The sequence below is a fragment of the Alosa pseudoharengus genome, unplaced genomic scaffold, assembly GCF_046254945.1.
Source record: "Alosa pseudoharengus isolate Yale_2024_CS ecotype anadromous, Long Island Sound unplaced genomic scaffold, YU_APseudo_1.1 YU_APseudo_1.1_scf_5, whole genome shotgun sequence".
Classification (NCBI taxonomy): domain Eukaryota; kingdom Metazoa; phylum Chordata; class Actinopteri; order Clupeiformes; family Clupeidae; genus Alosa; species Alosa pseudoharengus.
Genome location: NW_027468837.1, coordinates 33285550 through 33301913, shown reverse-complemented (window position 1 = coordinate 33301913; position 16364 = coordinate 33285550). Strand labels below are relative to the sequence as shown.

The following is a 16364-nucleotide window of genomic DNA, read 5'->3' as shown; positions in this document are numbered from 1 at the left end:
CCACAGTGCTTACATTTATGTACAGAAACGTCCTACATGGAGTTATGAAAAATGTTAATGTTAATACCTTGGAGAATGTAAAAGGAATTGAAAGTAAAATCATTTTCATCTTTTTACCATGTTGCCAGGGATGGTCAGTATTTCTAACACATGCATTTAAAATACGTATTTCAAATACAAAATACTATTTTGTTATTGAAACACTTCAAGCGAAAACTATCATTAACTTGTTCAGAAAATTGAAATAGTCTGGCGAGGTGGGGCCACAGGTTGGCACATTCCCGGGATGGACCTGCTGCGTCTTCATCCATTGTTTCGTCCATGGTTTCGTCTCTTATCTAAATCTGACCATGGAGTTGACTTTGGCGGAAAGCTGAAGGTGATTGCTGATAGGCTGTCCTAATCAGTGGCGCACAATCCAATCACGTTTGAGAGGGAAACAACAAATTAAGATGAGATTTTTCTTTTTTCCTTTTTTTTTTTAGAAGAAGTAACGGGTACTCACGGTTATGGATAGAAATGTAGTGGAGTAAAGAGTACAATATTTGCCTCTCAAATGTACTTGAGTAAAGTCATGAGTACTCCCCAAAAATGATACTCAAGTAAAGTACAGATCCCTCAAAATTCTACTCAAGTACTGTACTCAAGTAAATGTACTCCGTTACTGTCCAGCTCTGGCAACGGGAGGAGGTCTCGGCGGAACCATCCCAGACAGAAGGCCAAGAAAGCTCACTTAACACCCACATTGTTTGAAGGAGCCGAAAAAGGCCCGACTACTGTAGCTAATTTACACAAAGGGATTTACCCAAATAGAAAGCGAAGACAAGCCCTTTTTAGTGTTCATACTCTTTAATGCTTTGTATTGTTCCATTTTGTAGTTTAGTATTCATTTTGAAGCGGATGTTTCGAATGTATGGTTGTGTATTTGTTACTGTATTGTAACATGCTTTGTTACTGCTTGTTATATGGATCAAAGGACTGATTTCTGGCAAGCCATTCCCCTTCTTACAACTCTGCACATAACAACAGTAGGCTATAGCTCCTATAGAAGGGTCATACTCATGAGTAGAAGGGTGTTTAAATGGCCTGCCTACAGCCCAGATCTGTCACGTTTAGTGCATCATGGAATGAAAAACATGATTACGAAGACCTCACACTGTTGAGCAGCTGAAATCCTATATAGGGGCATGAATGGGACAACTGGTCTCCCCAGTTCCAAAATATTTAAATGTTGTTTAGGAAGAGGAGATGCAATACAGTGGTAAACATGCCCTGTCATCGTTTTTGAAATGTGTTGCCAAATCAAAATGAACATATATTTAAAAAAGATAAAATGATAAAATAAAGATAAAATGTCTGTGTCAACAATTGATATGCTGTCTTTGCAATATTCTTAATGAAATATATGGTTAACATGTTTTGCAAACTTAGTCCAAAAGATTTTGGATACTGGGTTTTACTAGAGCTGTTACCAGCTTTGCCATTCATATCAAAGACCTTTTTTACAACCTTGTATGAAGGTTGTAAAACAACTCTGGAAAACACACAGGTAGAAGTCACAAGACCTCGGCCTATTTTCAGTCACTCACTATCATAAAGCCACTAAAACAGATATGCCCATTGCGTGCACCACACCTTATCCATGTGAAAAAGGATTCATCAAAATAATAAGACCATCCATAAAAATAATATAGCTAATATAATATAAAATAATATTGGCATCCATTTCATACCCAGCATAGTGTTACAGAAATGTTGTACTGCATAAGTATTGCACTTATTATTATTTCTGTATCCGTTATAGACCTAGTATGCAAGACTTTGCATTGTCTTCCACTATTGCACAATCTGGGCTTTGTGTTTAGAAAACATTCACCACCACATGCCATACATTTCTTGAATCAGATGAGATTCAGGTGAGATTCAGATTAGTATATTATCAACTCGATTCAAATCTAGTCAACAACCTGAAACTTTAATCAAGAAACTCCTTGTAGCAGAGAGCAAAAAAACTGTGTGAGAGAATAAAGTAGCTAAAGCATTAGCATGTATCCAAAGTTACACTTGAAAGCACTTATGCTCTCACTAAGGGTCATCCAAAGATTAAAAAGACATAAAGATTGAGACAGAAGAGGCCAGAAAGGGTTTGAGTTCTTTCTCTCTGCCTTTCTTCTCAATCTCAATTCCAATTCTGCATTGATTCTCGGAAGTTATTCCATTTTTATTTTTGTATGTCTCTCTCAGCACTTTTGAATATTTCACTGGTGTAGTAGCTTCCTCCATTTCTCTGAATCATTGTGTCGATCTTCTTCATCAGCTCTCTGACTTGAGAAGGATCCTTGTCTCTGTTGTTAAAAACATGATATCCTCCATGACACTGACTGATGAAGTCACGGAGAGCTTGATTTCCACTAATTAATTCTTCTATGGTGATTTCATCCTCCTTCAGATCGTCTCCATGTGTGAACAACACCATGGTGAAGCATGCGGCTGCATCTCCAAAAGTCATCTGAACGATCTTCACTGTGTCTCCGTCTTCTTTTGTGAAACGGCCCGGCTGGAGCGCGACCAGGAACACATGAGGACCAGGAGCAGCAAATGAGATGCACCTCTTCACCTCACTGCCCCTGGTGTGAAACTGATCAGGAGTGTCGACTACAGCCAGTGTTGCACCGTCTACCTGAGCTGTCTCCTTCTGACAGGTCAGTGCAGTAACAGACATCTTAGACTGAAAAGCTTTTTTCCTTAAGATGGTGTTTCCTGTCGCACTCTTCCCTGCGCCAGACTTCCCAACGAGCACAATCCTCAGAGTTGGTTCCTCCTCTAGTTTCTCTTCACCTGTTGTAGAATTTCAAAAACATATTACATCTCCTTTTTCTTTTTCTATTATGTGCCATTGATATATTTATTTCCATCTTCACTGCTGCTATCTTGTTTTTATAATGACATGCAACAGTAATTTGAATTTCCCCTCTGGGATCAATAAAGTATCTATCTATCTATCTATCTATCTATCTATCTATCTATCTATTTCTCACATTGGAGGCAATCTCTAAGCATGTAGTGCAACCATGCTCAATAAGGGTATTAGGTTACACATTCTTGTCTTATATGAGAGTGTGAGAAATTTAAATAAGAAATATTAGATAAAAAGTGTGGGCCTATTGTGGGCCTACTGTCACATGTCCACAGGAGCAGTAAACTATAGGGACAGGAAATGTAATCAAATGTATACCATGTCATGTCTTGATTGATTCACTTTCACTACAACAATGGTCTCAAGTCTCATCAAAGTACTCTCAAATCAGATGACCTCCAACCATGTGATCTCAAATCAGCTGACCTCCAATCATGTGAATGTAACCAACCACAAACTGTAGCCTATTTAAGTGACGTTTACAGAGCATTCGGGGAGCCATTCTGTAGTCAGAATCTCCCGCACCACTAAGGTGTGTAGTCATCATCCTCTGAGCTGGTATGTTCATTCTCTGATTGTTTCATATGGTTTCCTAAATGTTCCTTTAACCTGTTTTCGTAACTTTCACATTATTCATTTAGATGTACTTTCTATAATGTATTGGATGAATAGCTTGTACCTGACAAATAAATTGTTATGTTCTGACCCGCATAGCCTTTCTATTGTACTTATAGTCCAGAGTAGCAGTTTAGGTAACGTTACTAGCATAATGGACGATTGGGATTAGTTATCGCCGCCGTAGAAACTAAATCACCTGGGAGATGGCAAGTTATTATGAACTGACCAAGCATTACACAGCGGTGGGCAGTTTGTCAGCGATGGTCTAGATTGGTCGCGAAAACCTAGCACAGCCTGACCCCCTGTAGCATAGGAATTTGCTTGACTGTCTAACACGCTGGTGAGTATCGCAGTCCGGATCAGCATGTAACCTCTGACCTACTTCCAGACCAATACATGTTATGTTTAGGAACCGCCCAAATTAATCGGCAGATGGAGGAGACCTACAGTATATATTCCTAAGCTTGAGTGTCATAAGAAAACGAGTTAGGCATTCTCATTAACAATATGCACTGTGGGCGTATCAACCCACTATGGATAACAATGTTACTTTGAACCGAAACTTTTCTAATACTGAGCGGAGTCAGATTTATTAGGTTTAACAGGGGTTTATAATCAATTGTTATATTTCTAACAGCGCGCGGATAGCTTCACGATTTCCTTCGACCACTCTCAGTTCCCTCTTTGGTCCTGACGAGGACGTCATTTACAGTCTTTACGATTGGAAGGCGCAACAAAGCAGAATTTAAAAACACTATTAAAAATTGATTCAAAAAGGTTTACAAACTATTGATAAAGCTCCATAATTATTGTCATTATTATATATAACTATTTTTATACATTCTCATGACTGTGCTCATAAAGCATTATGATGTGACTGTTTTACAGTTTGAAGGGTCACAAAGCATTATACAACGTATTTGACCTTTTGATAATGGCAGTGATGACGTCTTTCTTAATATTGTCCCCCGAGCCCCAGCAAGACACATGGCGGACCTGTGTGTGTGTGTGTGTGTGTGTGTGTGTGTGTGTGTGTGTGTGTGTGTGTGTGTGTGTGTGTGTGTGTGTGTGTGTGTGTGTGTGTGTGTGTGTGTGTGTGTGTGCCTGTGTGTGTGTGTGTGTGTGTGTGTGTGTGTGTGTGTGTGTGTGTGTGTGTGTGTGTGTGTGTACAACACAACACCTCACCTTTCTTACTTTGAGGATCCATCACCTTGATATCTTTGTGATCTAGTGGTGATGATCTGCTGAAACATTGGGTTAGTGATTAGTGCTCTCTTTTCTTAATTGTGCCTTGTACTCATTCAATTATTTTCACATTTACTTAACTTGGTTTATATCACCAACAAGGAGGTTCTTCTTCAAATTTGATACATTTTTTTTAAACATTTGGTATAATTGTATGTATTTTCAGCGCCATATGTTTTTAAGAAGCCACCACCATTCATTGTTTGGCCACCATCATGATCACTTGATCATCAAAAATAGACCCCTGGTTGTTTCTAGACCAGACTTGCCCTTTAATTTGAACTTAAAATCTCAAAATACTCTGTTTTCTTCTCCCCTTTAATATCTCTCCTTATTTCTCCTAAGGGTCCCTTGGGAGAAACAGGTGAGATCTCAGAGCTGATTTATTTCTCATGAGTCAAAGAAGACATTTTCCTTAGGGAAGTTTCGTCAAGCTTTGTTCCATGTATCCAGCTATGTTTGTGAACTTTGAATTCTGTTTTGGGATGATTTATTTAGAGATTTTCACCGATTGGACTTTAGGCTTTTTGCCTTGTGTCTCCTGTCTTCCTTTTTTTATGTGATTCTCAGTATTTTTTACTAAGTGCCTGGAACTCTATGCTGAAGCTCTTGTTTGCCTGTTATTGCCTGTCATTACAACCACTTTTTAATTACATGTGTGATATTTCTGTCTAAATGTCTGGCTATCAGGCCGTTAGGCACCCCATAATGTCACCCCCCCCCCCCCCACACACACACACACACACCCCACACACACACACACACCCCACACACATGCACACACCCCACACACATGCACACACCCCCCACACACACACACACCCCACACACATGCACACACCCCCCCCCCACACACACACCCCATACACACCCACACACATCCCACACATACACACACACCCCACACACGCGCTTCACTCCACCCCACGCCTTCTTCACTCACGGCAAAAAATGTGGGTGGTCAAAGCGGCTCTGCAGCAGGCTCCGCCTCCTCTGTCCTAACACCCCTGGGTCTACAGCAGTCTGGGGGTTCTCTGCTATTGGAGGAAGATATTAATGATTTAAATTTAATGACGCAAAACACTTCAGGGTACTACTTTCATTTAGGTAAAGATCACTATGCAGACCACAGCCAAGGCCGAATTTTGTAACTCACAATGTTAGCGAAATTAGTTAGTGAAAAAATTAACTGTATTCAATAACTACAAATAAAATTACCGTTCAATCTTTCCGGTACACTATTGTGCATCATTTTAACTTTTTGCAAGCTGATCAAGATAATCAGTCATCACTTTTGTGCAAAGTACAGTCATGAAGAGCAACAAGAAATGTCAGTGAAGTACTAGTACCTGTTTACCTACATGTAGTATCACCTTGGATCAGTGGTGCATTCACATAGCTGATGCTGTTCTGGAACTGTGATAACCTTCCAGCACAAGCGATTCATTTAAACCTTCAGAGCCTTCAATTTACAGGTTTTAAGCAAGTCACAGTATAACTCACCATTACTACTCTGAAGGTCCAGCTGTTCATCTACCTTGATGTCTTTGTCATCTGATGATGATCTGAAACATGGATTGGTGATCAATGCTCCCCTTTATGTACGAAAAACACCCTCTCCTTGTACATACTGGATTGCAATACTTGGTTAACTTGGACTGCCAACTCAAATGATGTCCCCTGCACAATGTGCGTCAATGGCTTAATTATTCACATCTCATGGATGCTCACATTTAACTTAGTTGCTCAACAGTCAACACTAGGCCTACACGCGGAGCCAGGATAAGCCTGCCCAGTTTAGTCAATTGTTTTATAGAATTCATCACATTGTTTAAAAAAATATATATTTTGAAAAACAGTGTCTTTGAAACTAACCTTAGGCTTGTCAATGTCAATGTCAATTTTATTTATATAGCGCATTTACAGATGGCTTAGCCGCACCAAAGTGCTTTACAATAAAGTGCAATAAATAAATACAGGAAGGCACACAAACAAAAAAGGGCTACAGTTAAAATAAATTAAGAAATGCAGAAAAAAGAACCTTTAAAACTAAACACTGGAGCATAAAGGGAGACACTAGACAAAGGCAAGTGAAAAGAGGTGGGACTTTAAAAGGGACTTAAAAACATTCAGAGACTGAGCTGAACGGATGTGGAGGGGGAGGCAGTTCCAGAGTCTAGAGGCTGCCACTGAAAAGGCTCTGTCCCCCCTAGTTTTCAGCCTGGCCCTGGGCTTATCGTTCACATCTTGTTTAACCTGTTATGAGAAGCACTAGCTCTGTATTTTGAACTTTTACTCTTTTGATCTTTCACTCACAGTTGCTGATGAAGGCGATGCAGTAGGTTTCGCCTCCTTGCCCTCGACATCCACGGACCTGTGGTGGCCTGAGGGATCACTACTGTTGAAAATGGACAGGGTTATTAATGACATAAAACACTTTAGGGCACTACTTCCTCATGGGTTTAGGGGAAAACCACTATAACAGCGGCTTGCAGTGGTCTACTCTCAGCTTGCCACACGGCTGGACTAGAACATCTGCCTGCCTCCAGGAACCTTGGGGTCCTCGTGAGCCTACACTCAAAATGCTGTGCTCTTCAAACTGTTGTATCAGTCCTGAAGTTGACAGGATCAATCACTGACAAGACTAACATTTCGCATTATTTTCTATCCTTATGTGAGACCTGCGTGAGTGCTGGTGAGTTAGGTGTTTTAACTCATTCTGGTGAAGTGCAGCAGCTTTAATTCACCTATCTGCCAGAGTTGGTGGGGTTGCTACTGTTTATAATGCTCTATCTCACAATGTAGGCAAAAGTGAAATGACATTTGTGGCCCACAGGTTGCATCTCCAAAACTGAATGGAGTTTTCCTTGGGCCATGCTACAGCTTTCCACCAAGTTTTATGAAAATCGGACCAGTAGTTTTTGTATAATATTCCTTTCAAATGCACAAACACACAAACAAATTCACACACGAACATAACCACTTCAACAGAGATAACAATGACAAAAGAGGGGCGCAGACAAACACTACCCATCCCAGACAACTAACCTGGGTCATCGATCCTGTAAAAGGTGTGTCTGATGTTGTGCTCGAATGTTTTGAAGCACTTCTCACAGAAGTCAAAGTTATCACAGTCCCTGCACTTAAACCTGGGGCCGTTGATTGGGTACATCTGGCAACCGTCACACCTGACGTGACAATTTATAAAACATCACCTTTGAACATTTCATAAACAGATGCTTAGTGTTGGATGCAGTGTGTGTGTGTTTTGTGGTGCTCTGATGATGCATAGCTGCTGTAAAAAAGTGATTTCCTGTAAAGGATTAATAAAGTATTAATTAATCAATCAATCAAAGCAAGGAAAATAGGCTTAATAAGATTTGTTGGATGACAAATTTAAGTGGAACGACAATGCAACAAGAATGCTTGTTGCATTGTCGCAAATAATTGGTGGCATATTAGCTCATGCCCGTTAATGGATTCTCAGAGGAGGATTGGCAGAGGCATACCAAACACAGAGATGCACACTGGGCACTGGCTCCACCTTGGGCAACAGGCAAGTTTCTGCAAAACAGAAAAAATGTAAAATAAATATTAAAAAAATATGAAAACGTGTACTGTAGGAGCCCTCACACAAAGATGCTGTTCCCAAACTCATTTACTATAATGCTCACATAGGCATTCATCCACAGGGTCCAAGCAGCTATTAAAATGTGTCAGTTGCAACGCCCCCTGTAGACGTAATTTCACAAAAGTCGGCGTACATCCCAAGACTGTAGCAGTAATTCAGCGTCAAATGTCCCTTTACGTCACAAGGTATTACACAGGCGTCTTTTGGCTGCTAAATTTAATTTTTTTCATTTTTGAGTGCACAAAATGAAACTTCAGGAGATGTGACCAAATGAGTGACCAGCTGGTCATTATCAGGATACTCCTCACACTCCTCATTATCAACATGTATTGTGATAAATATTGATATTTAATCAAAATGACACAAGTGGGAGTGGGGTTGATAAAGGACATTGCTATGGTTGTAACTGGCTGATGTCCGAGGTCAACTCCATTTACACCAATGTCCATTTAAAAAAAAAAAAAATGGCGGCTCATGGACCCTCAAATAGTTCCCGGAAGTTAACAATGACTACTAGTACCTATATTGGATCATATCTCCCAGCCATATGCTACATTGGATTATTTTTGTTTTTGTCCATGTTGGTCTTGCACCTGTTTTACTTTCACCCTGTATGGTGATCTCGTTATTTTGTGATCTCGTTATTTTTCCTTGGTAAATATTTGAATTGATCCTTCTGTGTTGTCCTCCGTAGTTTTTGTTGCAATTTGTGAGCCTTGCTGTGACACTAGAAATAACAAAATAGTGTTGTCTTGCAAGCACTAATCATCATCGGAGGAGATCACGTCTATTACGCAATAACTTACTTGTCTTCTGTAGCAGCTCTGATACTTGCTCTCTTCCTCCGTCTTCGTTGTTAAACACGTGAATTCTCCCTGAAAATCTTCTGGCAACATCTTGGAGTGAACCATTCTGCCTGATATAATCATCCAGTGAAGTCTTCAAACAATCTCCACCTGTTAAGAGCAGGTAACTGTTTTCCATCCTATGATCCCCAATGACTCTTATCGCTGCCTCCACAGCCTTCAAGTCCTCCACAGTGAACTGTCCAATTCTGATCACCAGCAGGATCAGAAGAGGTCTGTCAGACCTGAGGACATCCTTGCAGAAGATGTCAATCTGTTGCTCTGATCCTAATATTCCTGGAGTGTCTACCACTGTTATCTGATTTTCAAACACTGGTCCTGTTTCTACATAGATTTGTTTGGTTATTTGTCCTGAATCAAATGCTGTTTGTCCTAAAATGGTGTTTGCTGAAGCACTTTTACCAACTCCGGCTTTTCCTAGAAGGATAATGGAGATACGATTCTCCATGACTGAACAGCAGAAACCTGATAGAGACAACAGAAAGAGCAGAGGATTAGTTTTTGGTAGTACAGAGAGCTAGTCCTGTGACTGTTATTGTTGCCATTAAGAGACAACATGTAAACATGACCCTGTTTGTCTTGTTAAATGTAGGGATACTAGAGAATGTTGTTCATATTTAACCTCAGCCAAATAAACAGGCCCCTCTCTTCAGTGTAGAATTATGGTTTATAGTTTGGTTTAATTGTAGCCCATTAAAAAATAATTTGTAGTTGATAATTTCATGATAAAGGTGTTATAATTAGGTTATCATATAACAAGGCTTAGCCTACAGCATCTAGCCACTTGACACTTTTAACTGGGTACAATATAACACTATAACATGATGGACACACAATCTCATATGGTTGTCATGTGTTTGTTAGATCAATCACTATTAGGCCTATACATGCAAAGTGTACACACTCATAAATTATTTGTTATTCATGTATTTGTTATTTAATTTTGCTGTTGAAGCACTATGTAGTTCACACATGCTGTGTTTTGCTGTGCAGTAGGCCTAGGAAAAAGTAATTCATGCTTTTGAGCTATATTCAGCCGTGTTATTTGCTGCAATGGGATGTTGCAGCCAGGCCTTCTTTAAACAGCCTCATGAGTGTGTCAAAAGCAAAATTAACTGACCAAATCGCTCCAATACTCCAGTGGTAGGCAGGGCAGGCTACAGGACCAAATTAGGCCTACCTCTCAGACGCCAGGCGCCTACACACCTTAGATTCGTCAGAGAAGTGCTGGTAACACCTGTCAGAACTTTGAAGAAGCAACACCGTTGCACTTTCATTAGGCAGAGTCAGATCGTAGTCTACAGCTAGGCTATATTTAGAATTATGTTTCACAACACAATAGTTAGAATAGGACTTTCTCAGATCGCTCAATTTAAATTGATCACATCCGGAACTTGTATGGTAGACGGTGCATTAGTTTTATTCCTGTCTAATAACCACATGGCTATGGATCGAGTTATTTATTTGTCCAATGCAGCGTGATTACTTAATAACGTTACAGCAGAAAATCGCTCGCTCTGTTCGGTTTCAGACCCAAGCTGTCCTGCTCACAAGTGCACATCTGGTCAAGTAGCTTATACCACTTCAGGCAAACTAGAACGACTAACGATAGCCCTCGATAATGACCTGGAAACAGCTCATAGGGGACGAGACTGGTAGGCTCCTTTTTCGCTGCTCCTTATTCGAATATTCCGTTCCACCTTAAATGTCGTGTCGCTTGCTGCAATTATGCTATTAAGCCTGTGGGGGGACTATGTCACCCAGGATTAGGCTACTACTGTGTTATTATGTACAGAAATATTCAGTCCTTGCCGACACAAATGGGGTATTACGTTTAAGTGTTTGTTATTATGTAAATTTTACCAGTAACCTAGGCTATTATTGGTTCTATATGGAAAAACAGGAAATTATATTTAGATACAGTAGGCCTATATGACCACTTTCAGGCCTGCATGTTTCAGTATGCCAGACAAGACATCATAAAGCAAGATCATCTGTCGCTCAAAGTAGTTGTGAGCTTTAAAACCACCAAAGTGTGAAGCAGCAGAAGCATCACCATAAAGCAGCCTTTGTGAGCAATAAGACAACTTTTTTACAGGTGCTTATGCCCTGTTAATTTGGGGCTTTAAGGAAAGCCAAATGCCCAACTAAAGAACCAAAAAAAAAAAACCTGAGAAAACCGCAGCCTTCTTAAGCATGGGGTTATGAAACAGGCACGTTCCTTCATCTTTTTGATTGGCTGCCCTACCTCCAGCGCACTCATTAGGTCCACAACATGCAGCTAGGGGAGACTCAACGTGATGTGTGTTATCAATCCATCTGATCAATATACTGATGTATTCAGGAAGCATATTAAAAAGAGCATATTGGACTATCACTTGCTCAGCATTTACCATTTATTTTGTGGACCATAAATATGAATCCTGAACCTCTATTAACACTTATTCACTTTTGGATAAACACACACATTGGCAATTGCATGATCTGTTGACTGCTAATGGCTATCCTGTTATTGTGATGGATTGTGCCGATTAAACTGCTAAGTCTTCCTAATAGAGCAAATGTAGGAACCATGGGCAATCCCTAGCCCCCCTGGACCAAAGTACTGAGGTATAGGGTACCCATACATCAGTTGTTGATTCATTGTCACACCTACTGCAATGCATGAATCATGTGTTTATCATCTTAACTCACCTAGGACCTTTTCACATCCACTTCTGTGTTAAGAAGGTTATAAAAACAACTTTGAAAAACACACACCCACAGGTCCAAAGTCACAAGTCCTAAATTCAACTATTAAAACGTGTGAATGTACTGATATGTTATCCTGTGATGTAAAAAGTCTATCAAAACAATGTAACAGAAGACAACTAATTTGTGTATTTTTCATGAATTAATCTATTCTCCAAAATCAGTAAATAGAGCCTATATCAGTCTTTGGAGCAGAAAATATCATGCTGTCAAGACTACTGCATGTTATAGATCATTCTGTTGTTACAATATGGATCTGTGTACTGTTTGAAAATAAACTGCACAAATAGTGTGACAGGAATTACACCGGTGACTTTTCCCCCACACATTATTAATTTCTCCAATCAGATAAGATTCAGAAGTTGTTTGGCTCATATCAGGTAGATGAGGGATAAACTGCTCTCCAGGCGGACACTCGGAAAGATTAACACACCAACAGTGGAGCACATTGCACAATGTAGGTTACGGATCATAAATACATAACTCATAAAACTAGCAATTGGATTAGTGTGTATCTGGGTTCAAATCTAATCAAGGACCTGTCTGTCATTCTTTAATCAATGTCAGACAGACAGACAGAGAGAGAGAGAGGACCTTTTAATGCATTTCATTGAACTACTTCAGAGGTAGCCTAGAGGCACGGTGAGGTGAAATGCATGTCATTTATGTTTGCCTTTGTCAGCTAGACTAGAGAATAGAGGGTTACACTTATTCAACACATACAACTTTACAGTCACGTATGTTTATATGTGTAAAAATACCTTAGCAGTGCTTTACTACAATGACACACAGAACTATTTGTCACAGTAACCCAGTTGAAGGGTAGAAACTGTAATGTCATATTTGGCCCCATGGTGGCGATATTGTATTAGAAAATGGTTTGGATGACGTCTCTCTCTACATCAATAGCACTTTTACAACTTCAACCCCTGCCTTCTCATTACTCCAGTTTTCCTGGTGAAAGTTACTCTCAAGCACCAGGAAAAAAGAAGCCACCAACCTAAAACCATGATGCTTTCTATAAAGGAATCACTAGGCTACCAAACCTCTGCCATTCTTCAAAGAGTCTGTTATGGTTTCAGGGTGGATTGAGTTTTGTTCTGAGTCAATTAGACTCCAGGTGGAGGGCAGCCCTGAGTGATTCACCACACATCTGTTCCACTGCTGCCTTCAGCTTTATGATTTCAGGTTGGCACAAAGACAGCAAGTCAAATGCAGGGCGGTTTTCAACACCTCGTTAACACCTCACGTGTGCAGAAAGCATCAATGTAATATACAGTAGTGCAGGATCTGTTATTGCTGCAAAACTCATACTTCATCTGCGTACATCCTTGGGGCGGCTTTTGATAGTAAATACACATTTTTGAACACGGCCCTGAGTGTCTCCAATAACTCTCAACAGATGTGTGATTTCTTAGAGAAACAACTCTGAGGCATTAGGAAAGGTTAGGTGAAGGGCACACAGTTTGTGTTGGACTCCTTTGTGCGGGTTGGTGTGTGTGTGTGTGTGTGTGTGTGTGTGTGTGTGTGTGAGAGTATTTGTGAGCAAGAGCGAGAGAGAAAGTGTGTGTGTGTGTGTGTGTGTACGTGAATGTGTAGCCACTTACACACGCATGCACGCCCCATGTGTGTGTACATATACAGTGTGTGTGTGTGTGTGTGTGTGTGTGTGTGTGTGTACTGCGTGTAGTAGCTCCTGAGCCCCCGTGCCTTGTCCCTGTGGTTATTTTAGCAGCTGGCATCAGCCACAGGTGCGCGGGTCCTGCCACAGGCTTTCAGCCATCCACCGTCTCATCTGTATCTAGCTGCTGTGTATTTTTACACACTGATTCCTATGCGCACACATGGAAATTCAGTCACTATAAATAGTTGCTGTACTCAAATCAAAAGGCACACACACACACACACACAGACACACATACACACACACATTGTGACACTTAGAACAGCAACTAGGAGCCAAGAATGAAAGAATCATCTTACTAAAATAACCTGTGTGTTTTTTGAACACTACTAATATTCTTTGCTTTGCTCTTCGCTACATCACATCTAACTAATTAGCATCCAAACCCCACTCTGATAAACTGAGGTCAAGTAGACAGATTACTTTGAATTAGCCTCTGGAATGCAAACACAGTCAGAACTCGAGGGACCAATCTGAAGCATAGTAGACCAGAAGGACGGACAGAAGGGTCAGAACGAAACTTCACCTTGCTCACCCCCATGTGAGGGGCTGGCGCCTCTAAAACAACACTTGATACCCAGCTCGGCCCTGGCACAGCGCAGTGGCATGGCTGCCTGGCATCCAGGAGGGTATAAAAATAATATACAGCATCATTAGAAGGAATCTGAGCTCTTTGCCAGGGTAACAGACCAGTGAGCGCTGCTTATGTAATGCCTCTGCCATCAAATTACAGGGTCCGAAGAAAGGAAGGAGAAGAATGAGGACATCAACAGAGAGCGAGAGAAACATTTGTGGCATTGCGAGGAGAGAAAAAAAAAATAAAAAATAAAAGCTGGCTAACATATTGTTCCTTTTACAGTAAGAGGATTAAGTAAACCCTTTAGAGCTTATCTTATGGTGTTTAAATGTAATGGCCTTACATTTGTAAAAAAAACAAAGTCCCTCATATTGGCTTGCATTTTCTACTCTGAACCACATAAAAAGTCACAGTAAAGTTGATATGAGGAGAACAAAGTGTAAATATAACTCTGTTTAGTGAGAAAGGGTTTTAGGTTGCCACATTCTAGTTGCTTTTCTCTGAAAAGAAACCCAAACATGGATGGAGTCAAGGGAGCCTGTTCTCCAATGAATGGAAGAAACACAACCCTGGAGGGAATCATATTTTAACACGATAAAAGTCAGATATAGCCTCTTTAGAAGCATGGCTAGTCTTTGCAGCAGATCATAGAGATTAGAAGAAGGTAGCATTTGTGAAGGGATCTCTTCTCTGTAGTCCTCAGACTAAAATGTGGTCTTGGCCAGGTTTTTTGGGCATCCCTTCTAGCAGGTACCCACGTGTGCCATCCAATCAACTTCAGTGGAGCTTCTGAACGACCATAGCAAACAAGTTGGATTGAAGTGAGTATTTTAAGCGAGACACTCCAGACTATTTAATCTTGTCTCGCCTGATCTAGTTATTTCTGCTCTCAGTAATAGTCAGTGTTATAGCCAGTGCATCCTGAACATCTTCAGTTCACCACAGAGTTCTGACACACCTTGTGTATGTGTGTGTTATGGGGGGAGGGGTGTCTAGGGTGTTGCTGTGAATCACTGCTATTATTCACACCACAGCATATTTATAGTTCTGCTTGCGTTCCTGTGTGTGATGTGTGTGTGTGTGTGTGTGTGTGTGTGTGTGTGTGTGTGTGTGTGTGTGTGTGTGTGTGTGTGTGTGTGTGTGTGTGTGATAGATGATGTAATTTCAGAAATCCTCAGGAATGTGCTTGCATATTTGAGGTGACAGCATCTCTAGCATCTCTAAACAGCCATATAAGTCCTTTTCAAATATACAATTAAGCCCAAAATGATTTATACCCCAGGCAAATATCAATTTAATGCTGATTTTCTCTTAACCAATATGTTTACTGAAGATGACACTGCCACAAGCCAATAATTTTCTCACCCCCACACTTGAAATGGGCATGGTGTAATTAGGGTTTAATGCTTCTTTTTTATGCCAATCTCATGTCTACTTCAAGATTCTGAAGGAATCGGCGGTCCAGAATCATTGTGAAGACATGGAGAGGAAGACCCATGTTGAGCGCTGTGATGGCAAAATAATTTTTTCCAGTGATTATTTAGGAAGGTTATTAATAATTTTGGACATAAAAAATCATACAAATTTTAAAGACGATATAAAGTTTTGTCCCTGACACACTGTCTTAAAACCTTTTGGCATGTGGCCGTGTCATTTCCAGTCAGAACATATTGGTCAAGAGAAAATCCACATTAAATCAATATTTGCCATGGGGTGTGAATAATTGTGGGCTTAATTGTGTGTGTGTCTATCCAGACCTTAAGGAAGGGTGGGGGGGGGGGTCTCAGTGCATAACAGTCAATGACCACAGTGATTGGAGCGAGCTCACAGTCATAGTGGGCCCTCTTGTGGTTTTGAGAGTGAGGGAGAATATAGCTTGTAGCTAAATGGGGATATTCTGAAGCCACAGCAAGCATATAGTGCAGAGAAGTACATGAGGAAAAGTAACCAACAACAGAAACAGTAGTTAGTTAGTTAGTTAGTGAGATAGTGAGATAGTGAGATACGTTAGTTAGTTAGTGAGATAGTGAGATAGTAAAGTTAGTTAGTGTTGCACATTTTTATTGCTTCTTGTT

The 16364-nt window shown here is 40.4% G+C and overlaps 1 protein-coding gene across 1 annotated transcript in view; it reads right to left on the bottom strand.

Annotated features, from left to right (window-relative positions):
- Window positions 1–2221: 2221 nt before the first annotated feature.
- LOC143104902 (GTPase IMAP family member 9-like) overlaps window positions 2222–16364 on the bottom strand; it is a 15680-nt gene continuing 1537 nt past the window's right edge. Inside the window, exons 3-4 of the mRNA XM_076269235.1 lie at window positions 7829–7952; window positions 2222–2838 (exon numbers count right to left, since the gene is read on the bottom strand). Coding sequence (XP_076125350.1) covers window positions 2222–2838; window positions 7829–7952 — 741 coding nt within the window. The remainder of the gene's footprint in view (window positions 2839–7828; window positions 7953–16364) is intronic.